General features: G+C 42.8%; 2 protein-coding genes and 1 pseudogene across 4 annotated transcripts in view; 1 reads left to right on the top strand and 2 right to left on the bottom strand.

Annotated features, from left to right (window-relative positions):
- The window catches only part of LOC132355247 (uncharacterized), a 296,430-nt gene that overhangs the window by 204,750 nt on the left and 65,001 nt on the right, over positions 1-26,679 (bottom strand). The gene's annotated exons all lie outside the window — the stretch shown is intronic.
- Positions 16,378-26,679, top strand: part of LOC132354585 (myosin-13-like) — a 77,246-nt gene continuing 66,944 nt past the window's right edge. Inside the window, 7 exon segments of the mRNA XM_059906446.1 lie at positions 16,378-16,567; positions 16,829-16,842; positions 21,419-21,562; positions 21,648-21,804; positions 23,632-23,659; positions 24,459-24,570; positions 25,614-25,706. Of these exon segments, the coding sequence (XP_059762429.1) occupies positions 16,378-16,567; positions 16,829-16,842; positions 21,419-21,562; positions 21,648-21,804; positions 23,632-23,659; positions 24,459-24,570; positions 25,614-25,706 (738 nt within the window).
- Positions 18,378-20,153, bottom strand: LOC132355246 (UBX domain-containing protein 4-like; annotated as a pseudogene).

Genomic DNA, 26,679 nt, shown 5'->3' with positions numbered 1-26,679 from the left:
GCATTACAGCTTCAAAATTAGCAATTCCATATGTGAATTTCATCACCATCCTGGTTTTGTGAGAGATCTCAAGCTGGTTCCATCTAGCCCCATCTTGGTCAAGTTTGAGGATTTTGCCATCATACCCCCAACCACCTTTTGGGTAGGGTGATAAATTTATCTGGGTTTGCCCAGGATTGTCCTGATTTTAAAACTGAAGTCTCAGGAATCTCTTCAATTCCAAGCAAATTAGGAAGGTTGGTCACCCTGCTCTGAGGTATCTAGGCTCCATCTTCCTCGTCTTGTTTTATTGTTGTGAGTGTGTGGAATGAGGGGGTGGGGGGTGGCGGTGACTTAAGAGTGTTCTGGGCCATCTGGAGAGGAAATTGGCTATATGTAGTGGGTAGAATGGGAGGGCTGGATGGACAGTAGTGAGGCTGTGGTCAGCTGATGGGCCTTACCAAACAGCAACAAAAAGGAGATGAAAGAACAACATAGAAGATGCTGTCCTGGCTTCCAGAGCCCTCTGGCACAGGCAACGGTTGGTACATTCTCTAGAGAAAGTTCCTGGCTTCTAAGTCTCAGGCTCTGCTGTTGACATGGCCTCACCCACTCCATGTCACTTTCAAAAAGTAGCCTATCATGCATTTCTTGACTCAGTTGTCACAAGAACCCCATGAGTTAGGTATTGTTATTGTCCCCATTTTACAGATGAAGAAACTGAGGCTCAGAAAAGTAGAATAAGTTGCGCAAATTCAAATAGTTTAAATAGTGAAGTCAGGATTTGAACCTCAGTATTCTGACTCTCAAAGTCCACTCTTAGTCACTACATTATCATGCAGCTCTTAACAATGTAAATATACATTTGGGCTATGCCTAGCCAAGGGCATAAAATCTTTTTTTTTTTTTTTTTTAGGCTATGTTGTTTCATACCCCAACAGTTGAAATTAAAAGTAATTGATCACGCGTTTCTTAGTTCTAATGAGGCTTTAAGCACTGAAGAAACCAACAAAAAAAATACAACTACTAGACAAAAAAGGGCAAATGACATAGACCCTAACTCTCACAGGCATCAGTCAAGATTATGAGGCCAGATAAGAAAGTCTCCAGTTTACTGGACAGACCTAACTGGTAGAATTTCTTCTCTGAACACAATGTTCCCAGGCCATGCACACACTCTCTCCATGATATTTTCAGAGAAGGATGCCTCGTTTGTGTGTAATTCTGAGAAGCATGTATAATTCTGAGAGCGTTAGTGTCTTAACAGGATCTTGCAAAGCCAGAAACAGCTGTCTTGTAGTGAAAACACAAACTGGACTTGGATTCAAACCAGACTTGTTCTAGCTCCCATTCTGCCACTTACTAGCTGTATGACTAGTCACTTAATCTTGCCAAGCCTCAGTTTTCCAACCTGTAAAACTGATAAATCTATGTCCTCACTGATTGAAGGAAAATCAGTTTAAATATTTCTCTGGATAATCCCCCATCAACTTTTTGCTTTGCAAAATTGTAGTGTATAAATGCCAGCAGTATGGAAGTTTATGTATTGCGCTTGAAAGAGTTCTGAACTAGCGCTCTTGGATCTAAGAGTAGAATGGGAAGGGGGGGGGTCTGTCTAATTAATTAGCATTAATTAGGTAACCTGTCCAGAACCTCAGTTTCTGATTCTGTAACATCAGGGTTAGATTAGGTAATATTCAAGGTTCCCCTTTAGTTCTGGATCTAATATTCTCACTCAATATTTTTAATTAGGCGATTAAATATAAATTTGTATCATTCACTAATGTACCTGTCCTGTGACTTTTGCCCAGAAATTTCTGTTTCTGGCTGGGGAACTTCTTGCTGCTTTTGGAAATTTCATCTGTTACATAGCTCTTAGATAGTTGTAACGGGTAAGGGATGATCCTCCTATCAGCACAATTAACTGCCCTTTCTTCTCAAGTAGTCCTCTGCGGAATGAACTTGATTACACTTGTTTCCTGGGCCTCTCTATTTGGCCCTACTGCTGCTTTCTCCATCCAAATCTGCATTTCCTCTGAATGCGCCTTATATAGTGATTGGTGGAGAGATTTGCTCCCAAGGAAATCAGGAAAACTTTTTCCTCCTCCTTAACACCTGTTCACTCCTTAATCCTTGCCTTCAAAGCTTCCACCCCCACCTTCCTGCTGACATTAATGTCAGGATCACCTCTCTGACTGACCCAATGCCCTTTTCATGGCCCTCCTTTTCTCCATCTTTTCTGTAGAGCTTTTTACTATATCCTCTCTCTTGAAAATACCACCCTCTCGAAAATACCACCTCCCTTGACTTCTTCTGACACTAATAATGAAGTTCCCATCACTTTAGAGTTGACAAAATGATTTTGTAACAAGACTGGAGAAAACCCTCATTGACAGAACTCCTCTCAGGGTTGGGAGAGATGGAATGATGGTGTGGGGTGTGAGCTGGGGGACTACAGGGCATAGTGGTGGGATAAAGATGAAGCTCCCAAAGGGAATATGTGAGTGAAAATAGGTGATCACCAAACTTTCTAAGGATAAAAGTGGTGTTCTTTACTTGAGGACTTTTATTTTGTTGAGTAACCAGATGAATAGGCATGCAGGTCAATGGCAGAGCTAAACAGCCCCATGTAACAGAGGAACAACTGAGTACCGGTAGGGGTTGGGCAGACACCTCAGGGGAAGAAAGGAAATCAACCACCTGCATCAGCGTGAAGGAAAATGGACTTCGTGGAAGTCATTGCTGATGGAAACTGAATACTTTAGGGGATGTAATATAATCCTCTTCTAGTCTGCTCTACAAAATCTTCAGTAAAGCCTGCATTGCTCACTTATGTTTTTTGTGCTAGCGGATTATTTGCCAAGGTCTGTGTCAAGGTTGATACAGATTGAAGCATACTGTTTGGCACTGGCTGAAAAGAGACTGCCTGCGGAGACAGCCACATCTTGACAGTATCTCATTTGATCCCCACACTATCCTCATGACTTGGGCAGAAACAGAATTATGTTTCTGATTTTGCAGCGGAAGGAGGAAACATCACAGCTGCGAAGAGAGGTGATGGGACTTGCCATTTATGGCAGTAAATGACAGAAGTAAATTATGGATCCACGTGGCTCTTTTGACTCCAGCAAGATCTCACTCAGGTATTTGTTTACCTGAAGAATAACCTTTTTTTTTTTCCACTCTTTTTGTCTTCATTTCCGTCTCTCACCTCCTCAACACGCAGCCTTTCTCTGAGAACCCAACTTCCTTAATAAGTTCAACTATCAACTGCATACAGGTGACACCCTCATACTCACAGACCTGCATCTTCAGTCTTAATGTCTCCTGTATGTAAACTTTGAATCCTTATCTCTACCTACTTAGCTGGATATCACCATCATCTCAATCTCAATCTGTCCAAAATCTAAATTCATATTTCCCCCCCTTCAGTATTTCTCCTGGGCTGGTATCATGCCCCTAGATTTCTAGGCTGCAATGAGGGCTGGATGAAAGGTAGGATCCTCTGATTCCTTTTTCCTCCTCAAACTCGGCATCATCAAAGTCTTGTGGATCCTGCCTTCAGGGTATCCCTTGGGTTTTCTCTTTCCTTTTACATCTCATTTCTGTACTGCTTAATCAAGGCCCTCTTCATTTTACACCATGATTATTTTTATATTCAATGCAAATAGATATTACTTGCATGTTTAATATTATGTTGAGAGGATTGTAATATATTAATGTGGGATAGGGCCTCGAAAAATAAGTCTAGAGGACTTCCCAGTGGTCCAGTGGGTAAGACTCCATGCTCCCAATGCACGGGGCCCGGGTTCGATCCCTGGTCGGGGAACTAGATCCCACGTGCATGCCACAACTAAAGATCCCGCATGCCACAAAGAAGATCTCACATGCCGCAACTAAGACCTGGAGCAGCCTAAATAAATAAATAAATATTAAAAATAATAATAATAAGTCTAGAGCTCAGAGAGGTCTTAAATGAGCTAAACATATTCCTTTCACCTCCTGGGGTTCTCTTTTTGCCAGGCCTAAATGGGACAGTGAGGCAGACAACTTCAAGCCCACACAATACTCTTCTTGAACCTACGGGATGGACCCGGAGATACCAGGGGACAATCACTGTGAAAGCCAGCCCTCTGGTGCTATGGAGAATTTTAACACAGATCTGAATTTATAGGGTCATCCAGGGGTTAATTCCAACTGCCCACCTACTCCCATAAATCATATCAGAGCCTGTATAATCATCTTGGCAAGTTGTACACCAAGATTTTCTAAATAGTTGCTAAGTGGTTCTAGGACCCCAGGTTCTCCCTCTCCATTATATCCTACCATAAGTTCTATACTAATCTTCAGATATATGTGTGTGTCTCCACACACACACGTTCACTTTTCTGCTTAAAACCTTGAAAGGTTCCCCAATGATCTCAGAATAATGTCCTGACTCCTTCCATGGGCATTGGGAGCCCATCACAGACAAGCCCAGCCCACTTCTCCAGCCTCACCTCCATGTTACCCCCAACCCTTCCATCCAGGCTTGCCCATTCCACCTTCCTGAAACACACCCTGGGAAGTCTTGTTTCTAACCACAATCCCTACGTTCCCTAAGCCTGGAACCTCCTCCCTGTACTCTTAAAATCTGCCTCCTTTAAGGGAGAGTAGAGGATAGAGGAAAAGGTGAGGCTTTGGAATCAGCAACCTGGGATTCCAATTCTGGCTCCATTGCCTACTAGCTGTGGGGCCTTTTGGTCAATCACTTAACTCTCTTAGGCCTCAGTTCCCCATATGGACAATGGGAATAATAAGAATATAAACAGTATAACCCCCTAAGGCTTGCAGAGAAAAATAAACATAATAAAATATACAAAAATGCCATGTAAACTGGAAAGAACTATAAAAAGCGTTATTATTATTATTATTATTATTATCTCCACAGTCACCATCCCCTTCAGATCTCTCCTCTCCTCCAAAGCAGTATCATTATCATTAATAACAATTCTGAGAATATTTTACATACACAACATACCTTCCGGGTTTTAAATACCTTGTCCATACATCTAGTCCACTGTGCATCTCACTCATCTTGGCACTTAACCTTGGAAAAGTAATTTATCTTTTCGTGTCTATGTACTCTCTTCCCATGTCCATTATCACCTCCTTTGGAGCAATGTCCCTATTTCATATCTTCTTTCCCCATTGCCAGCACTCAAAAGTGATGGGCTTGCAAAAGTGAAAGGTTATAGGCATTGGCTCTAGAGCCAGAGAGGATTTGAATCCCATTTCTGCCACTTACTAGTTGTGTGGCCTTAGGCAGTTTATTTAAACTCTCAGTGGCCCAAATTTCTTCAGCCATAAAATGGGAATGATGTTAGCACCTACCCCACAAAACTATTGTGATGCTTAAGTGAGCCAATATGGATAAAGCCTGGCACGTAGTGAGTTCTTAATAAATATAAACTATTACTATTAAGTGAGACTGAGTCTGATTCCATTCTTTTCTGCCTTATCACTTCAGCCCTCTTTCAACACAGATTCCCCATGAATCGTCCTTATTCATTTATACACAGGAACAAAATCTACTGAGCATCTGTTACATACAAAAGACTGTCCCTTGGATAAAAGCAGCTGTGTTTATGCCTGATCACTCTCTGTTGCTTTCTTCTGGGCCAAATGGTACTAAGAATGAGACAAGTTCTCTGTGGATTGCAGCCTTCAGCCTTCTCCTCTTGTTTTCTCAAGCAGGGAATAAGATGGTGTTCCAACATCAGATCACCAGGTTCAAAAAAGTTCTTCATATTTTTTTACTGAAAGCCTTCTCAGGCCCCTTAACATGCTAGTATTTATGGTGAATCTCCAGCAACAGGGAATAGAGTTGGCCACATTTCCTGAACTCATTTAGCCACGGGACCTTTTATTTCACAGTTTCTCTCAGAATCAGCATTCTGTCAAATCTACTTTGGAAAATGCTACGTGGAAGTCCTATTCCTATCTGTTTCTCCTTTGTCCACAATTTCATTTTGACTAATGCAAACTGTCCTTGGAAATGCCTCACCTATATGAGACTACCCACTGGAAGACTAGAGAATCTTTTTTTCTTTTTAATTGAAGTATAGTTGATTTACAATATTGTGTTAGTTTCAGGTGTACAGAAAAGTGACTCAGTTATATTGTTTTCAGATTATATTCCATTATAGGTTATTACAAAATATTGAGTATAATTCAGTACACATTGATCATATACAACATAAACAAGTCAGACTGTATTGCTGTAAATGGCTCTAACTTCTAAAATGTATGGTAATTCCTACATAGTCAAACATTACTTATGTTTCAGCCAAAAAACAACCCCGAGCAACCATAAGAGTTGTCACAAAGACCATGTATTTTCATTAGAACTTCTAGAACTTCCCATGGAACTTATGACTCCTTTTTTTTGTTTGTTTTTTCCTTTAGCTTGCTCATCTGTTTCCCATTCTATAGCAGATTAGAAAAAGGAAAATTGGGCTCACAGAGGCAAACACACTAACCACAGACAATACAGCTGAGTACCTTGCCGTGAAGGTGTAGATATAAAAACTAGAAAGGTGACACAAAAATTCATTGCAACCTAGGAACAATTAGTGCAGGGTAAAATCCGCGAAGAAGCTATAATATCCCTGACAACTTTATTACATCACCTCCCAGGCCCCTGAGTGATCAAGGAAAAGTTGAAGTCTATTCAAGATACTAGATTAAATAAATCAAGATAATGTGTAATACATTTTAGAAAGTTTTCCATCTACAATGGATTTTTTAACAAAATAAATTAATGGATAAGAATAGATGTGTTAGATGGACCTAGAGATTATCACACTAAGTGAAGTAAGCCAGACAAAGACAAATATACGATATCGCTTATATGTGGAATCTAAAAAAAAAAAAAAATGATACAAATGAACTTATTTACAAAACAGAAGTAGACCTACAGATATAGAAAACAAATTTATGGTTACCTAAGGGGAAAGGGAGGTGGGGGATAAATTAGGAGTTTGGGATTAACATATACACACTACTATATATAAAATAGAAAAACAACAAGGACCTACTGTATAGCACAGGGAACTATACTCAGTATTTTGTAATAACCTATAAGGGAAATGAATCTGAAAAAGAATATATAGATATATACGTGTGTGTGTGTGTGTGTGTGTGTGTGTGTGTGTATATATATATATATATATGAATCTCTTTGCTGTACACCTGAAACTAACACAACATTGTAAATCAAATATACTACAATTAAAAAATAACGTTTAAAAAAAAAAAGAATGGATGTGTTAAATGGCCAATCTTATGTTTTCCGGAGATTCCTTAGAAGAGGCGCACACCACCTCATGTTTATGATGCTGGGTAAAGGAGATGTACTTAGTATCCATGCTATAGATCATCCATCACTTGACAATTCACCCTGTGGCTCTGCTCTTCACTGACCTTCTTAGCACACTCTGCCCCAGTTCTGCTCGGCCTCTAGGACTCTCTAAGTCTCAAAGATCTGTGTCCAACGTCAAAATCCCTACGCAGCTGACTTGGCATTATACAGCCTCCGCTGGTCATTTATCCAAGTAACAAGAGTGAAAGATCAGGGCTACGATGCATTTACATCTAAGGAGTAAATGGTGATCCCCCCAAATACAGCCACGTTAGAGTGCTGGGCTTGCACATTTGGGAGTATAAAGGGAGCTGGGGGGCCACACTTTCGACACTGCTTCAACCACAGCATCGCAAGGTAAGTGCTCACAAGTGCCCGCTTTTTTGCTCCGTGTAGCTGTGATTATACCTGATCAGGTTACCTGGAGAGGAGAGAAGGCAACACAGCAGCCTTTGCTGAGGGCCTACTAAGCGTAAGGAACTGTGTTAAGGGCAATATGGGAGACAAGATGGTGAGGCCTTTCAAGAAGCTTCTACAAAGAGTAAAAAGACAAGAATATAAGCAATTATGACACCAAAAAAAAAAAAACTAACCTGCAGGATATAAAGCTGAATATAATACGTAGTTACCCCTCTAATTGATTAGGTCAGTATTATAATTGCAGTTAGCAAATAAACATGCTAATTTGTGATATCTCTTCTGTGATTGCCTTGAAGTATTATTTGAAATTTTTGTGGTTATGTAAATTTTTTTCTTATGTCAGGATTTCTGGGAGGTGATTGCGGGAAGAAATTCTCCCATGCATTTGATCCATCTCAGAATGCATCCTAGTTTGCTTATTAATGACCAGTGTCCAGACTGCTCATTCATGGCATGCCTTGTGGACTTCGGGCTGGGTCATGTCTGACACTGCAGGAGCATCCCTCAGAGGGATTCTGTAGCTCTAGGAGACTTGCGATGCTTCGATTTCTGGCCACCATCTTCACCAGAATACCTTCTGTCATACATTCACAGGGTTAAGAGAAATCTTGGGGATTTTCTGGTCCATCTGTCTCATTTTACAGAAGGAAACCAAAGCTCAAGGAAATTACAACAGCTACTTTACAGAGCTGGCATTAGAAAACCAAGGTTCTGCCTCCAAGTGTGATTTCGTTTGAACCAAGGATTCAGAATATGACACTTAATCATTTAATCTTTTCCTGAGAAAGTTGTGAGAATTTTAGGATATAGCTGGAGATTATTAGAGACTCATAAAAGGAAGAGACCAAGAGTAGGCGACCAAAGTAGGAAAGCAAGTGTTGAAATGTCTCTTCCTGCCTAAATGGTATTTCACGACATGTTCCCCAGGTTCCATAAAAGTACTGTGTGGTAAATGGGAAGTTTAAGTTAAATTTGATATTGAAAATTATTCAGACTCTTATGGTATCCTGAGATCTTCATGTAGGTTATAAACTTCTGGACTGAGATTCCTTAGTCCCAAATAAGTTGTCAGCTACCCTACCTTCATCTTCTCCAAGAGAATATAGGATATTTAAGAAAGTGCCCTTCCTAGACATCTTAAAGAAGTCTTTCCCATAATTCACAACTTTTCTCTCATTGCCAAAGAATTCAACTTCTGGTCTAAAAGCATCCAAGTTACAATCCGGATCATTCCCCTCCCTCCTTCCTTTCTTTTTTGACCCCTCACAGCCCCCTACCCTCAGCCGGAAGCATCATCTCTCTAAGTCCCCATAACACTTCATTTAGACGCTTACAGAATTTGTATTATTCTTCCTTGTTCAAAGATTTATTTGAGCATTTCTCTTAACTGTTCCTAAATTTTGCATTCCTTTAGGGTAGAGACTGTCTTTATCCTTTTTTATACCCCCTTAAGGAGCTGACATGGTACTTTGCACACACAGAAGATACTCAAAAAAATTGTTAATCAGTGCTGTAATTACCCAATTACTTAAAGAATGATGATTTAACCGAAGGGAAAAATGGAAAATTTATTTCCATCCCACACCATCCACCGTGTACTATTTAAATGTAACTAAACTTAGAAAAGTACAATTTCTAGATTTATTTAAACTCTTCATAGTTCATTTGTTCTTTGTTTTGTTTAGTTTTGATTTCTGGAATCACTCTCTCAGAAGCCACTTCATTCCTGAAGGACACTAACCATTGCTTTGGAAACCAAGAAGGTAAGAGTCACTTTCATCTTGATTGGGAATACAATAATTGAAATTAGCAAACAGTGATTTACACATTCTCATTCTTGCCACACTCATAGGAATCTGAAACTGATGAAATTAAAATCCATTACTTAAGTATTTCTAAAGGCAGATTACAAAATATGCAGCTAAGGAAGCAGGGCTTCCCAAATTTGCTCATCACACTAACAGGAATAAAACACACTGCAGAACTTTGACACACAAGCTCCAGGTCAATATACTTAGGTTGGCCCCAAACATGATGTTCGTAGGCTCAAGATTCAGTCTTCACACAAGTCTAACTTTGCTGTTTTTTGAGCAGAGGCGGCACCCCTGAATCCCCTCAGCTGTGTCTTTACTCACAAATGATGCTGAGAGAATAAGGAGAAATGGATTCAAACCTATGTCCACTGTAGTAATAAAAAAAAATTACTCCCCCACCTCAGAATTTGTGTTTATTGGAAGTAATTCTAGACGAATTAGGACCAAGGAAACCACAGTATAATTAAGTCATGACCACACCATTGCTGACAAGATGCAGTAGCTGAGCAATTCCCAGGAGAGGGCTGAAAGTTGAGAGCAGTGTCATAGCGCACTGACAGCAGTAAGAGGGGTTGGGGAGCACTCAGAAGGTGGTGCTGGAGGTCAGGGAGACTGGGATGGCCATCCCCATTGGAAGACCCCTAAAGACAGGAACAGAGGGGATGGTTGGAGGGACACAGCTGTGTAGGGCTGGAAGCAGGTCAAGCTCTCAAAACCAAGAAGCAGATAATTAGGGGACTTTCTGGGGGTAGAGTTTCCAGGGACACCATGAGTCATGCCAAGAGAGTTGGATGAGACCTAACAAGGGGAAGTTTTATCAGCCAAGAATACATGGTTTTAGCCCTGGGTCCCAGAGTACAGTTGTATAAATATGGGGACAAGATCTGACTTAGCAACCGGACGCACACAGCGTGCGTTGAGGGGCTTTGCTTGACAGTGAGTGGTGAGTCATCGGTGTGATGAGGCTGCCAGAGGGCAGTCACCACCTCGGGCATGACACCTAGGTCAGGAGAGGTGAGGGCACATGCTGATGGAGGACAACATGTGGTCTGGATGTCACACTTAAGAGATTAACAGGAGTGAGCTCACTGTGATGGTAAAGGAGATGCAGAAGCACATCATGGAAAAAACAGATGAAGACAGCACTGGGGCTACTTAGCCTGGAAAAGAAAAAGCTAAGGAGGGACTTCCCTGGATGTCCAGTGGTTAAGACTTCGCCTTCCAGGCTCAATCCCTGGTCGGGGAGCTAAGATCCTACATGCCTTGCAGCCAAAAAACCAAAACATAAAACAGAAGCAATACTGTAACAAATTCAATAAAGACTTGAAAAATGGTCCACATTAAAAAAAAAAAAAAAAAATGCTAAGGAGAACCCAGAGCAGCCATCAAATGGGTGAAGAGTTGTCTTGTGGGGAGAAGGTTTGAACTCTTTCTGTTGTTACCAAGAGCCGAAAGGAGGATCAAACATCCTGAAGTCACAGAGAGCCAGATTTCAGTTTAAAGCAAGAAGTATCTTTGGCCTGCAGAAACTACCCCAAATGATTTTCCAAAATTTCCAAAAGGGAAAAAAGTCATCTTGAAGGCATTTGAGTAGGCTGGACAACACATTTGCAAGAATATCGCTGAGACAACTCATGCATCATCTAGGCAGTAAAACTAGGAGATACTGGATTCTGAGTCATGGTTAGAGCTGTGGGTGGAAGAAGAAAAATCTCCACCTCAACACACTCAGTGACTTGAATCCCAGACGGAAAGTCTTGTTTTTCTAAGAGACCTAAAGGTATAGTTTGACCATGAGTCATTGTATAGTCTTTCCCCAACTTCAGACTTCATTCTTATACTACTATCACAAATTTTGCAATACCCATTTAAGACCAGTACTGCTAATTCACTTAATATTTTGATTTACCTTGATTCCTTTTTCTTCTTAGATGTGTTTTTCAAAGTTACCCTATATGCTTGCTATGAAAGTCTGGACCGTCTATCTCAGCATCAGCTGAGACATTTATATTCAAAATCTCAAACTCTACTCCAGATCTGCTGAATCAGAATATCTATTTCAACAAGATTCCCAGTTGGATTCCTATGCCCACCAAAGTTTGAGAAAGACTGCTTTATATCACTACTATAAACAGATATTTCACTGTCTCTAAGTGGTTAGCACATATTATTCTATTTTATTCTAACTTTCTTCACATTTTCACAAAATATTATCTCTAAACTTGGGATGCATCTTATAATCAATGAAAGGAGTATTGTAATTAGCAGGGTGTTTTCCTTTATTAGTGGGACACAAAATAGGTTATCTTACAATCGATGGCATCTTACATTTTGCTAAAATAAGGTAATAGACTTTAATATAACTATTAAAATTAAGAAATAGTTGCCTAAAATCATTTTGTATTTGACCATTGGGACCATGCCATGGTTTTGGAAAGAGTGGCTTTATAAAAGCAAAATAATGCTCCCAAACATCACTGTGTTTGAAGCCCTTGAGAACAATTCAGTTTCCTCAGTCCCAACCACAGAGATTCTGTTGCAGATGATTTTGATGTGGATCAACTTTCAACACTTTGGGTAGCAGGCTGAACACTAAGTCAAGCTAAATGACATCAGATCATACACTTGCAGCCTGACGAGATTCCCTCACACTATAGTGCAACCATTCTCAAACTGTGGCCCATGGATCCTTGGAGATTCCTAAGAACTTTTCAAGAGTTACATGAGGTCAAAACAATTTTCATAATAATACCCAGATGCAATGTGCTTTCTTCACTGTGTTGACTTAATGATGCAAAAGCAAGGATGGATAGAAGTTCTGACGCTTTATTACAAATCAAGACATGGCACCAAGCTGTACTAGTAGTCATAGTATTCTTCATGGCCATACACTGACAGTGAAAAAGAATTTTTTTTAATTTAAAAAGCCAGCTTCGGGACTTCCCTGGTGGCACAGTGGCTAAGAATCCGCCTGCCAATGCAGGGGACACGGGTTCGAGCCCTGGTCCGGGAAGATCCCACATGCTGCGGAGCAACTAAGCCCGTGAGCCACAACCACTGAGCCCGCGTGCCACAACTACCGAAGCCCGCATGCCTAGAGCCCATGCTCCGCGACAAGAGAAGCCACCGCAATTAGAAGCCTGTGCACCGCAACGAAGAGTAGCGCTCGCCGCAACTAGAGAAAGCCTGCACACAGCAACGAAGACCCAATGCAGCCAAAAATAAATATAAATAAATAAAAAAATTTTTTAAAAAGCCAGCTTCATTGAAAAATGACCTAAAATTTGCAGCAGTGGAAAGTATTAATTTTATTACATCTCAATTTTATCCACATCTTTATAATATTCTATATGATCAAACAGGAAGTCCATGAAAAGCACTCCTTTTGCACACTGGACTTTGACATTTGTCTCAAGGAAAAACACATGTGCAGTTGTCTGAGTTGCAAGATGAACCAGCCACTTGATTCATGAAGCACCATTTTTACTTGAAAGAATGACTAGCAGACAAACTATTGTTTCTCAGACTTGGAGATCTGGCAGACAGTTTCTCAAAAAGCAGTGAAGTGTGTTTATCCTTTCAAGGAAAACTACTGACAGTATTTTTTACTAATGATATAGTTGAGTTTTTAAGCAAAAATTAAAATTTTGGAAGACTTGTATCTACTATCATTAGCTTGACAACTTCCTAATATTTGAATTTTTTTTTTTTTTAAAAAAACATGGACGTTATTTATTTTTTTAATTAATTAATTAATTTATTTATTTGTTTATTTATGGCTGTGTTGGGTCTTCGTTTCTGTGCGAGGGCTTTTCTCTAGTTGCGGCAAGTGGGGGCCACTCTTCATCACGGTGCGCGGGCCTCTCATTATCGCGGCCTCTCTTGTTGCGGAGCACAGGCTCCAGACGCGCAGGCTCAGTAATTGTGGCTCACGGGCCTAGTTGCTCCGCGGCACGTGGGATCTTCCCAGACCAGGGCTCGAACCCGTGTCCCCTGCATTGGCAGGCAGATTCTCAACTACTGCGCCACCAGGGAAGCCCCTGAATTTTCTAATGAGATCAGTACTGATATTAATGATTGTGATTTTTTATACTGTATAATGAAACGTGCCAATATTTGGAAGTTCTGTATAATTCAGTGAACAATATTTTCCAAATGATCAATGTATGATGTTTACACATGGGTAAAAGTTTCATTCAAAGTTCAACACAGACCAACAGATCATAATGTTTGTTGATATGGTTTCAGATTCCACATTGCAACTAGCCTTTAAGGAACTACCACAGAAACTACCACGTGTCAAGTTTTGGTATAGTATCTAAAAAGAATATCTGCAATTATTTGAAAGGGCAATTAAAATACTCTTTCCTTTTCCAAATTATATATCTGTGAAAGATTTTCTATATCTACTTTAACCAAAAAACAAAAAAAACAAAAAACCGTACAGCAACAGACTGAATACAGAAGCAGGCATGAAAATCCATCCATCTTCTACTCAGCAGACATTAAAGTGAGTTGCAAAAATGAAAAACAATGGTACTTTTGCCACTAATTTTTTTGTTTTGGAAAATATAGTCATTTTCATAAAAATATGTCATTAATGTTAACATGCAATGAATTTGATAGGAATTTTAAATGAATTAGATTTTCTCAATTTTGACTTCTAATGTCATAAATATTGGTAGATATGACCTGCATAAACCAAACTCACTGGGTTCTCAATGATTTTTAAGAGCGTGAAGGGGTTCTGAGAAAACAAAGTTTGAGAACTGCTGCTGTCGTAAAACTCACTTAAGCCACAAAAGTAGGGACTATCTTCACAGATGAGGAAACAATATGGTTGAATTCTTCCTCTCCACCAGGCAGTAACTGAGAAAATTTAAACCGCATGAAGCCTGCAAGCCAGAGGTCCTCTTTGTGGTGCTATATTGAGTTCCAATCTCTTAACTATGAAAACTTAACCACGAGCACACAGATGGTTCAGCAGAGCCGCTGGCCAAAGTAAAATCGAAATGCAACTTATCCTGAATAAGGTCCAGAGGGAAGCAGTTGCTCCTCTTTCTGTAGGACTAGATCCTCCCAGAATCTCAAGGAGGGATATTGAAACAACAGTCAGTCACCAATGAAGAGTAATTTCATAAAGTGTAAGATTGGGGGCGGGGGGCAGTGCCAAGAGACAACTATAAAATGTTCAATTTTCCCACTTTTAATAGGAAACATAAAAGGCTTTATTCAAAACATATGAACTATTTCTTAAGAGAGATATGGGGATACATGTGTGTAATTGAACTCCATTTTATGGTCCCTTACAGAAGAACGTATGGAAAAGAAAAAGCAGAGAAAGAAAGGGAGAAGGGGGAGAGTTGTGGGGAAAAGAAGTAGAGGGTCAGGAAGGATACGGGAAGAGGTCCAGAGGGAACAGGAAAAGCAAATGCAGATGAGGAAAAGGAACCAGAAAAGTCACACAACCTGCAGGGGCCTTAGAAATGAGCTAGGCTTGCTTCTTCATTTTAAGTGAAATTAGTGGCCCAAAGAAGTTAAGTGGTTTGACCAAGTTCAGTGCCGGAACTTTAAGCCAAATTTTCTAGCTTCTAAACAAGGAAAACACATAAAGAGAAGGTCTGTGATAGGGGATGGTTTGGAAAGAAGTGACGGGAGGGATGAGCGGGAGGGTGGACAGAGAGAGAGAGGCAGAAAGATACATAAACACACCATACACGCACATGCACACACACACACACACACACACACACTCACACACACACGCTAAGCAGTGAGTTCTAAAGCAGGTATTTAATTAAACACTGTTTGTCACACCCCGACACTGCTACACATAACTAAAGTTTGGAGACCCCTGCCTTAAGCCCAGTACTTCTCAACTCTACTATGCCTAGAAATCACCTGGAGATCTTGTTAAAGTGCAGATTCTGGTTTTGTAATGTGTGGTGGTTCTGAGATTCTGAATGTCTAACAACTCCTCGGTGATGCTGATGCAACATATTCAAGGACCACACTTGGAGTCAGAAGGCCCTACACCAGCAGTTCTCAGAGTGTGGTCCCTGGACCACAATGATGAATTCACCATCAGCTGATGAATGCACCATCAGCATTGCCTAGGAACTTGCTAGAAATGCATATTCTCAGGCCCCACCCCATACCTACTGAATCAGAAGCTCTGGGAGTGAGGCCCAGAAATCTGTGTTTTAACAAGCTCTCCAGGTAATTCTGGTGCATATTAAAGTTTGGAACCATTGCACTAGGCCATAATGTCTCCTATCACCTTGTTGCCTGTAATTGGCTAAGCAAGTGTGGCAGTACTTTATGTTCAAGTCATTACTTTTCACTGGGCTATCTGAACTTTCTACTAGGAATTATCAACATTCCAGTAATTCTTTTCAGACACCCTTAAGATTTGGGAATGACACCGAGATCATGAGGCTCAAATGTGATGCGTAATTAAGGAAGTATTTTCTGAGGCCTCCTTTATTAGGCTCAGCTTGGCTTCCTCTAATCGGTTTAGACTTCCACACCTGGAGCTGGACTAAGAGATGTCCCCTCAAACTTTTTTCTTGGAGTAAAATATCTCCTTTAGCTCACCCCCACTTGCCCACTCTAGGCCCCTATACCAGGTCCTGGATTCCTCAGAACGTAGGTTAATCCCAGGAACTTTTGAATCTGGCCCCCTGTCTGAATGGAAATAATAGGATGGAGCTCCCCAAAGCTCCAGACTGAGCAGCCCTGGTCTTCCCAGCCCCTGCAGTCATGAGCTCTGATGCAGAGATGGCCATTTTTGGAGAAGCAGCTCCCTACCTGTGGAAATCAGAGAAGGAGAGAATCGAGGCTCAAAATCGCCCATTTGATTCTAAGAAAGCTTGCTTTGCAGTGGATGATAAGGAATTTTATATGAAAGGTATGATCCAGAGCAAGGAAAATGACAAAGTCACAGTTCACAGTCAAGACCCTCGACGACCAGGTAAGTGTTGACCTCAGATGTCCTTGCTAACATGGGCATCCCCCTTTGCCTTTGGAGTAGAATAGTAGAAATTGCATGCTGGTCCATAGGAATCTGAAGATAGAACAAGACTCACATTGATCTACTCTGAGTGAAGTCGCAGGTAAAAACTGCCATGGCACCTACCTTTCCTCTGGCTCTTTCCTTTGAGGATTTGGGCTTTGAGAGTTTTTATGATGTTTGCTTTGGAGAAAGGGGAAGGTGGTGGTGGAAGAGTTTGGACTGTTTAAGGGAGAGATTGATACAGATTGCTGCTGGATGGGTGAGTATACCAAATAGAACTCTCTAGGCTGCAGAGTGACTTACAGAGGGAGCTCCAGAGGCAACGCCTAATTTAATGCAGAGAATTACAGAGCACCATTCAATTCAATCCTTACTGGACGCGCACCATGTCTAGGTCACAGTGTCTATCACTTTGCAAATATGAGCAAATCTCAGTCCTGCTTCCCCAAAGTTTATCATCTAGTGTAGGAATCAAGAGTACATGGTGGGTATGGGGACTTCCCTGGTGGCACAGAGGTTAAGAATCCGCCCGCTAGGGCTTCCCTGGTGGTGCAGTGGTTGAGAATCTGCCTGCCAATGCAGGGGACACGGGTTCGAGCCCTGGTCTGGGAAGATCCCACATGCCACGGAGCAACTAGGCCCGTAAGCCACAACTACTGAGCCTGCGCGTCTGGAGCCTGTGCTCCGCAACAAGAGAGGCCGCGACAGTGAGAGGCCCGCGCACCGTGATGAAGAGTGGCCCCCACTTGCCGCAACTGGAGAAAGCCCTGGCACAGAAACGAAGACCCAACACAGCCAAAAATAAATAATAAATAAATAATAAATAAATTAAAAAAAAACTGATGAAAATTTATTAAAAAAAAAAAGAATCCGCCCGCTAATGCAGGGGACATGGAGTCAATCCCCGGTCCCAGAAGATCCCACATGCCGCGGAGCAACTAAGCCCGTGCGCCACAACTACTGAGCCTGCACTCTAGAGCCCGCGAGCCACAACTACTGAGCCTGTGCGCCACAACTACTGAGCCTGTGCGCCACAACTACTGAAGCCCATGTGCCTAGAGCCTGTGCTCTGCAACAAGAGAAGCCATGACAATGAGAAGACCGTGCACCGCAACGAAGAGTAGCCCCCGCTCGCCACAACTAGAGAAAAGCCCGTGCGCAGCAAGGAAGACCCAACGCAGCCAAAAATAAATAAATAAAATAATTTTTTAAAAAAAGAGTACATGGTAGGTATGAATCGCAGTTCACAAATTCAAGCATACAAGACAGATGACGACGATGATGATGATGATGATGATTGTTATTATTAAACTTAACCTCTGGTGTCAGCCTCTTTTCACAGGGCTGGAAATAAATTTTCTGGAGTTACTATTGGGGTCTCCTCCCCAGAACCATGCCACGTTTTCAGTAATACCACATGGGGTGTCACTGCCCCCCTGAAGGATGTGCTAAGAAACAAGCCCCAGTTTCTTTTTTTTTTTGGAAAAGATTTTTTTATTCAGTGTTTAAGTAAGATTAAAAACTACAAGATTTTGCTTGCAGCTGATGAGCAAGAAGAGAAAAGTTAAACCCAAATTATCATCTGATTGGCTAGTTAAAACGCTCTGACTCAAGATCAAATTATTCAGTGACACACCAGTTACTTTGTGTGGGCTGAGGAGTTCTGGAGCAAAACAGCCCTAAACAAAACATATCATCTGCGAGCACAGGGCTAATGGGCATATGAAATACTAAACAAGAAAGCTGATAAAGGGAGGCTGTCGAAGACCTTTTGTTATTTTAGGCTTCTAGCAGTTGGTTACCATATACAAGGACCTAGCAGCCAGTTATTTTATCTCTTGACTTATCTGAGGTTAAACAACTTTAACCCACTAAGCAGGAATAAAGAGACACTTTGTAGATGAGTTGGAAAACATAAAGCAGTCCCACTTCTCCAGTAGAATTTTAGTTGAATTAAATCATAAGAGAAACAATGATTACTGCACATATTGTACTTGTCACACTACATCTGTTGAGTAGAATTTCCATTCCAAGTGTTGTTTTCATCTTCACCATCATCTTGAGTCCTCAATCTGTATATCTTGCCCTCCTTTTTCAAGTCTTCCCCCCGTTTCTCCAGCACTCTTTTTCTGACTGGTTCCCTTTTTTCTGAGTTGCTAGAGGATGCAAGGTTTGAGGATTCCAATGATGCTGCTCTCACCGAGGTCTGTGCAGGAGGAGGATTACTAAATAAGAAGTTGCTGATCAATCTCCAGATGGCAAGGTAAAGTACTGTCCCCAAGAATGTCCAAAAGGCGCCACTGGAAGAATGTACCATGGATGTAGTTGGTCTTCCTGCTGGCAACAGTACCACTGAAGCACTTGGGGCAAGTTCCAAATCCAGTAATTTCTTTTTATAATCTTCTTTGGTAAATTCCCTCCTGGGAAACATTGTTGCTAATGAAAAATTACCCTAAGTGTTGCCAACAGTCTGTGCAGCAAACTGCCTTGCTTCTTCTAGAGGAGCATCAGAAGGGAACTGACTTGTGAAGGAAGAACCATCAGGAAGATGGAATTGAATTCTCACAACACTGCTTCTTTCTTTTGTGGAAGAGTCTCTCTTGACTTGCATTTCTGCCTGTTTGGCCAGCAGGGCAGCAGATTTAGCAGCTTCTACTTCTTCCTTTGTCTTTGCAAAACCAGCAGCTCTCTCTGCACGGTCCAGTGCAATCTGCTGTTTTATACGCTCTCGAGCTGCCCTATCTTATGCCTTTTCTCTGTTCCTTTCCTGTAACATTCTTTTTGTTAATTCTTCTTCTTGCTTTCTTTTATAATCCAACATTTCTTTTCCAGTTTTCCTCCTCTCAATTTCCTTCTTAATCTCTCTCTGTTCTTCCTCTTTCCTTTTCTCTTCTCTCCTTTCTTCAAGTTTTTTGGTTAGTCCTTCCACTCTGACGGTGAGCTCCTCTGTAGGTCTCTGATTTGAGCATCCACCAGGCTCTGGAGACACAGTGGCCTGGCCTGAAATTTCTCCTCCTGTTGCAGAATCTGACTTTGTATCAGAAGTGGGTGGTGTCTCACAGAGCTCTACATTTCTGGACTGACAGTTTTCAGAAGTGTTGTTATGATCAAATGAGGTGGATGGCATAGAGACTGAACTTTCTCACTGGCCACTATTTGCCACTGATATTTCACCTTTTAACGAGTGCATCTGCCGGACTCTGTGGATTCTGGTAACAAGTTCATCTGCAGGAACACTTCCTGCTATTACTTCCAAGGGAACTCCACTGTCTCCAATAAAGAAACCAGATGGAACACACACTACAGGACAGATCTGTGGAAATTGTAAGCAGGCTTCACTTTTGGTATCGATTTTAACACCAACAAAACTGTTTGAAGACGCTTCGGTCACTTTCTCATCTTCCCAACTTGCAGCCATCTGTGTAGGCTGCGCATCATCACCTGCCACGAACACCACGAAGACCGCGCCCCTCCTCTTGGCCGACGCGACGGCGGCCGGAATGGCGCCCTGGAACCACAGCATCGCTGCCCTCGGGCACAGGCGCTCACTCGGTGTGTTGCCGCCTTGGTCCCGGAGCCGGCCCCGCCCTCTCCGTCGTTGGGCCCCCGCGGCCCGCCTCCGGCTCCGCACCGGCGCGCAGGTCTGTCAGTGGCCCCCCAGGACGCGCGCGAGCGCACACGCCAAGGCGCGCCCCGCGACGCATGACGCCACGCGTCGCCGTTGGCAGCGCGCCCCCGTCCTTTGTCTCGTTGGCAAGTGGGTGCGTGCGGGAGCCCGGGAGACCGCAGGCCCCGCAGTCACGGAAGTGGAAGGAGCGCCCCAGTTTCTGAACCTTCAGGACACACAGATTTTTCCATCTCCCTTATGCTATTTTGGATGTCTCTCTCTCTCTAGTTTAGGGCGGTGGGGCAGAAGGGCTTCCTTTCCTCAAGAGATTTGGTCTATATCAACAAATCTCCTCCCTTTTATCTTTTCGGTAAAACCCTCAAAGCTCTTCTGAGGATTCGGGCTTTTGGAAAACAAACGCTAGAAAGGCTTACAGGCTCTCTCGCTTTTATGCCCTATTTTCTACCTTTCCTGAGTAATGGAGTGCCAGTTGTATGCTTAAAGGGGAGGGAAAGCAGAGAGGGGAAAATTAGGTAATAGTCTCAAAATACTGTTCAGGCATGGACCATGCTTCAAGTCCAAATGTTTTAACTATTAGGGCAGCGGTGCAAGGAATGCTGGAAGCCTTGAAAAGACAGGGGAGAGCAGAAACAGGTCATGGAAGAGGTGTCACTTCAGAAGAGCTTTGAAGGTTGCTAGATGTAATTTCAATGTAGATATATTCCAGACAAAGGGACCCACATGAGCAGAGGTATTGAGGTGGAGATGTACAGAATACACTGGAAGAGTTTTTTCCAGTATTCCAAGCTTGATCTCATTGCAGCACTCATAGCAAATGGGGTAAACAGAGGCAAGCTGCTGTGGCCTTGGCCATCCTGAGTTCCACCTGGCCACCCTGAGGCTGAAGGGCTCTATAACCTTGCACACCTGTAACCCTCTTCTGGCACACAGAATGGCATGCTGACTTGGGGGCATCAGACCAGAATTGGTTCTACAGTTTGACCAGTCTTAGATTTATCAAGAACAGTTCTTTACGGATCATCTCCGGGCACAGAAATGATCCATAAGGTTAACCACGGTAATGGGGTAATCTCACCACAATATCTCACCATTTTCACCCCACTGGTAGGTCACCACATCGGCTCTCCCACTCATCATGTGATTTTCCTCTCAATATCCAGACACTCACTCCGAACAGTGACCAAGTCTTCCCCATGAACCCTCCCAAATATGACAAGGTTGAGGACATGGTCGTGATGACCCACCTGCACGAGCCAGCAGTGCTGTACAACCTCAAAGAGCGTAACGCAGCCTGGATGATCTACGTGAGTACCCTTCAACCTCTCTTTATTCCATTTCCTTCTCTTAGTAAAATCAAGATCCATAGGTTGAATTTTCTGATTTTCTCAGACCTACTCAGGCCTCTTCTGTGTCACCGTCAACCCCTACAAGTGGCTGCCGGTGTACAACCCTGAGGTGGTGACGGCCTACAGAGGCAAAAAGCACCAGGAGGCCCCGCCCCACATCTTCTCCATCTCTGACAACGCCTATCAGTTCGTGTTGACTGGTGAGTAATTTCTTTAATCCATATTTTAAAAAATAGTTTTAGTGAAGTATTCAAGTCCTTTAACTGCACTGGTTCTTAGTTAATTACTCGAACCCTTCACAGGCTTTGGTCATCCAAATGGTGCAATGACCAAAGTGACCTCAGGAGATTCAGAGGATGTCAGGATGGAAAGCCAGGGGCGCAGTATCTTCCATTACCAGTCACGGTTCTTAAGCCAGAGCTTGGGACTGAAGCCACACTAAGTACATGCTTCTCTGGGGGTGGATGTGAAGCACAAGGAGATACGCTGCCCCCACCTCCAAAGAAACCCCCAACAGGAACACACTTGGAAGAGAGACTATATTAGTAGCCACTTAGGAATGCAAAGTTGGAGAAATGGGCACAGCAACTTCCCTTCACCTGTTTTCTCAGGCTCCCTCTTTCTCCTCCTTAAATTTCCAGAATAGCAGATGAAATAGCAGAGATGTGGTAATACTGTCACCCTGTCATGCCTAACATCACTTCGGTCTGTTCAGCTTTCACCTGATTTGACTTGGTGCGGAGAGAAGTAGAAGCAAGCATCCGAGATCTGAAGATGCTTAAAAGTCATCCAGGACAATGTTGCCCAAACTTCAGCCATTCCAATGTCACATTCGCAATCCCGGCCATTTCTGCATATTTAAAATCTTTACTTATAGTGACTGAAGTTCCGTTCATTTCAAAAAGGAAGAACAGGGAATTCCCTGGCGGTCCAATGGTTAAGACTCTGCGCTTCCACTGCAGGGGACACGGATTCGATACCTGGTCAGGGAACTAAGATCCCACATGCCACGTGGCGTGGCCAAAAATAAAAATAAAATAGGAACCGAACAAATCTGCCCTTTGATCTGGAGGAAAACTATTTTTTAACAAAAGGAAGAATAATATCACTATTAGTATTAGTTTCTTAGGAATGCCGTAACCAAGTACTACACACTGGGTGGCCTAAGCAACAGAAATGCATTGTGTCACAGCTCTGGAGCCTGGAAGTCTGAGATCAAGGTGTCAGCAGGGTTGGTTCCCTCTGAGGGCCGAGAGGGAGAATGTGGTCCAGGCCACTCTCCCAGCTTCCAGTGGTTTGCTGGCCATCCTCGCCATCCCTTGGCTTATAGAATCATCACCTTGATCTGCACTTTCATCTTCACATTGTGTTCTCATCTGTCTCCAAATTTCTCTTTTTATAAGGACACCAGTCATATTGGATTAGGGGCCCACCTACTCCAGTATGACCTCATCTTAACTAATTACATCTGCAATGACCCTATTTCCAAATAAGGTCACATTTTGAGGTACTGGGGGTTAGTTAGGGCCTCAACATATTAATTTGTTGGGGGGAACACAATTCAACCTATAACACTCTTGTAAATGGAAAACCACGGTCACTATCCACAAGTAGAAAGTAAAGGTGAAAGAAAAATGCAATGACAACAAATCAGTGTCCATAAATTCTAATTAGAAGCTGTGGCTTCTTACAAGTTCTAAGTCTGAGACTTGCTTTCTTTGTTGAAAAGGGAGATAAGAAAGTGCTATCGAGGAGGTAAAGATCTGTGAACACGAATAACTTCCACACTGTGGGACTCACCGTTCACTTCCCATGCTGCCCATGTTACACATCCAGCATTTGGGAAATCTGCACAAATTGTCTCAAAGAAGATTAGACATCTTCTAGCCCAAATCATCACACCACTAGTTAATGGCAAAGCCAGAACTAGAACTCATGGGCTCTGTCTACCCCCAATGTTGCCTGATTTGTATATCCTGCCTGTATGTTGTTTATTTATTCTGTCCTGCTTCCTTCTGCATTTCTAGATCAAGACAACCAGTCCGTCCTCATCGCGTGAGTAACCTGTGCTGTTGCCATGATGACTTGGAAGGGGCTGCCCATTCCTTCTGCTCTCCTTTAGCTCACTTACTTTTTTAAAAAAATTTATTTTTTTGAAGTATACTTTATTTACAATGTTGTATTAATTTCTGCTGTACAGCAAAGTGATTCAGTTATACATATATATTCCTTTTCATATTCTTTTCCATTATGTTTTATCACAAGGTATTGAATATAGTTCCCTGTGCAATGCAGTAGGACCTTGTTGGTTATGCATTCTATATCTAATAGTTTGCATCTACTCATCCCAAACTCTCAATCCATTTGTCCTCCATTCCCCCTTTCCTTGGTCCCCTTGGCAATTACAAGTCTGTTCTCTATGTCTGTGTATCTCACTTTATTTTATTTTATTTTACTTTATTATATTTTATTTATTTTTGAGTGCGTCGGGTCTTAGTTGCAGCACTCGGGATCTTTTGTTGGGGTGCGCGGGCTCTTCGCTGTGGTGCACAGGCTTCTCTCTAGTTGTGGCGGGCGGGTTTTCTCTTCTCTAGTTGTGGCACGCAGGCTCCAGAGTGCGTGGGCTCTGTAGTTGTGGCACGCGGCACCAGAGCACGTGGGCTCTGTAGTTTGTGGCACTTGGGCTCTAATTCAGGCACGCAAGCTCAGTAGTTATGGCGTGCAGGCTCGGTTGCCCCGCGGCATGTGGGATCTTAGTTCCCTGACCAGGGATTGAACCCGCGTCCCTTGCAAGGCGGATTCTTTACCACTGGACCACCAGGGAAGTCCCTCTCACTTACTTTTAAATCAACAGCGGAGAATCCGGGGCTGGGAAGACAGTGAACACCAAGCGTGTGATCCAGCACTTTGCAGCAATTGCGGTCACTGGGGAGAAGAGGAAGGAGCAGCGGCCGGGCAAGATGCAGGTGAGCAGCTTCCTGCACCTGGAAGGCTTGCTGGAATGAGTATAGCTGAAACCCCAGGTGAGCACCAAGTGTCTGCAGGGCTTTGTGCTCAGCAGAGATGCACAGCACGAGGTCCTGCCCCAGGGGGTGTTTACGGGGCAAGGCAGGAAATGGCTCCACCTTGTGGACTCGGGCTCTAGCACCAGCTCCATCAGCAACAGCCGAGTGACCTTGAACAACTCCACATCCTCCTTTGGCGAAGGAATAGTTTAGGCCAGTGGTTCTCAAACTGGAGTGCACGTCAGAATCACCAGGAGGGTTCGTTAACAACGGATTGCTGGTCCCCAGGCCCAGAATTTCTGACTGAAATTCCTGTCTCACATTCAAAATCCTGGCATGTTGCATTTCTGTCATGTTCCCATTGTTCATGCCCTGTCCAGGGATCACACTTTGAGAACCACTGGGCTGGACAGTAGTTTCCAAACAGCTCTGAAGTCAGAAAGGCAAGCAATCATGTGGGGAAGGGGGAAAGGTGAAAACTCTGCTTTCTGTAAGTGGATTTCTACGTAATAATTCTCACAAAATATTTTATGCAACTTAAACATTTTTTTGAGAACCACTGTTTCTATCGTATGGGTCACTTTCATTGCTCACAGTCTGTTTCTACTTCTGAACCTGAATATCTGTATAAATGGGTCCTGGTGCGTGCAGGAACAGAGGTCTATATTTCACAAATCCATGATTTATAATAAAATGTTATCAGAGAAGAAAGGCCGCCTGGGAGATTGAGATGTAGCGGGTAGGGCTCCAACCTGGAATCTGGTGTGGCCAGAAGCCGCTATGGTGCTGTGCTAAGACTCCTTCTATGATGGGACCTTGAAGCCTCCTTGGGTGGGGTGGGGATGGGCCTGTGGGCACTCAGCACAACTGTACCTGCCACCAGCCTGAGCTGGGCGACATCTCTCCCTGGGACCTTCCCAGAGCATCCACACTTTTGAGTCACTGGGAAGTTACTTCGGAAGACGTCCAAAGTCCTCTCTTTTCCTCTTCTCACTTATTATTAGGGAACCCTGGAAGACCAGATCATCCAGGCCAACCCCCTCCTGGAGGCCTTTGGAAATGCCAAGACCGTGAGGAATGACAACTCCTTGAGATTCGTAAGACTCAGTCCAATTGTCAATGACCCCCAGAAAGAAAGCCCTCTCCTCCAATGCTGAATATGAAAAATGGCCACATAAACTAGGATATACCTGGCCTTAGTCTACCCCCAAGCACTTCAGATCAAGCTGCCCAACCGGGATATTCTGATAACCCTTCAAAGAACATTTTGTCTTATTCCCAGCCGAAGGAAGATTTAGCTGTCCTTCCCTAACTAATCAGCATCACCTCAGAGCCTCCTGAAGTCACAAGGATTCAAGATTCAAATTCCACAAGTACAAAATGACTTCTCTATGCTAAAATTGGCCTCTTCAGGTGGGAGCATTTTAAAATACCTAAGTCCATTGAACAGTATCCACTGACTTACTAGCCATGAAAACCTTAGTGTGAAGTTAGTTAGCAGATCTGACCTTCTCCAAGTCAGGAGGTGCTGGGAGGAGGGAAAACCTGGTGGAGGCAGCAGAGCTCAAAAATTGGGAAGAAGTTGATACTGAAGATATTGAAGGATATGTCCCATCCTTCAATGTTTCACTTAGGATTAGCTCAACCAAAGAGGCATATACTTCCAACACTGGCAAATAAACAATTATCCAGTCTCCTATCTAATTTCACTGGCCAGTAGAGCAAGTACCCAGAGGCACTTCCATTCGGCAGCTAGAACTCCTGAAGAGCGAACACATAATTCACATAAACCTACACTGGTCCTTCATTAACTCTTCTTAGGCTTCATTCAGAAAATACTGAGAATACTACTGAGTATGTACTACATTCCAGGGTCTGTGGGTGAACAAGCAAGGCAATATTTTCGCCCTCCAATTGGCTCACAGAGTGGTAGCGACCAATTAAGCAGATGATGTAAGAAGGGAGTATACACACACACATATATACTATATATAATTTCAGCCCTCACTCCCCAAGATTGGGGGAACCCAAGTGCTGAGTGGGTCTTTGGGGAGCCAGGAGGCCTGGCCT

The sequence above is a fragment of the Balaenoptera ricei genome, chromosome 20, assembly GCF_028023285.1.
Source record: "Balaenoptera ricei isolate mBalRic1 chromosome 20, mBalRic1.hap2, whole genome shotgun sequence".
In the NCBI taxonomy this organism is placed as follows: Eukaryota; Metazoa; Chordata; class Mammalia; order Artiodactyla; family Balaenopteridae; genus Balaenoptera; species Balaenoptera ricei.
The sequence above is the reverse complement of the archived record's forward strand: the minus strand, read 5'-3'. Positions and strand labels throughout refer to the sequence as shown.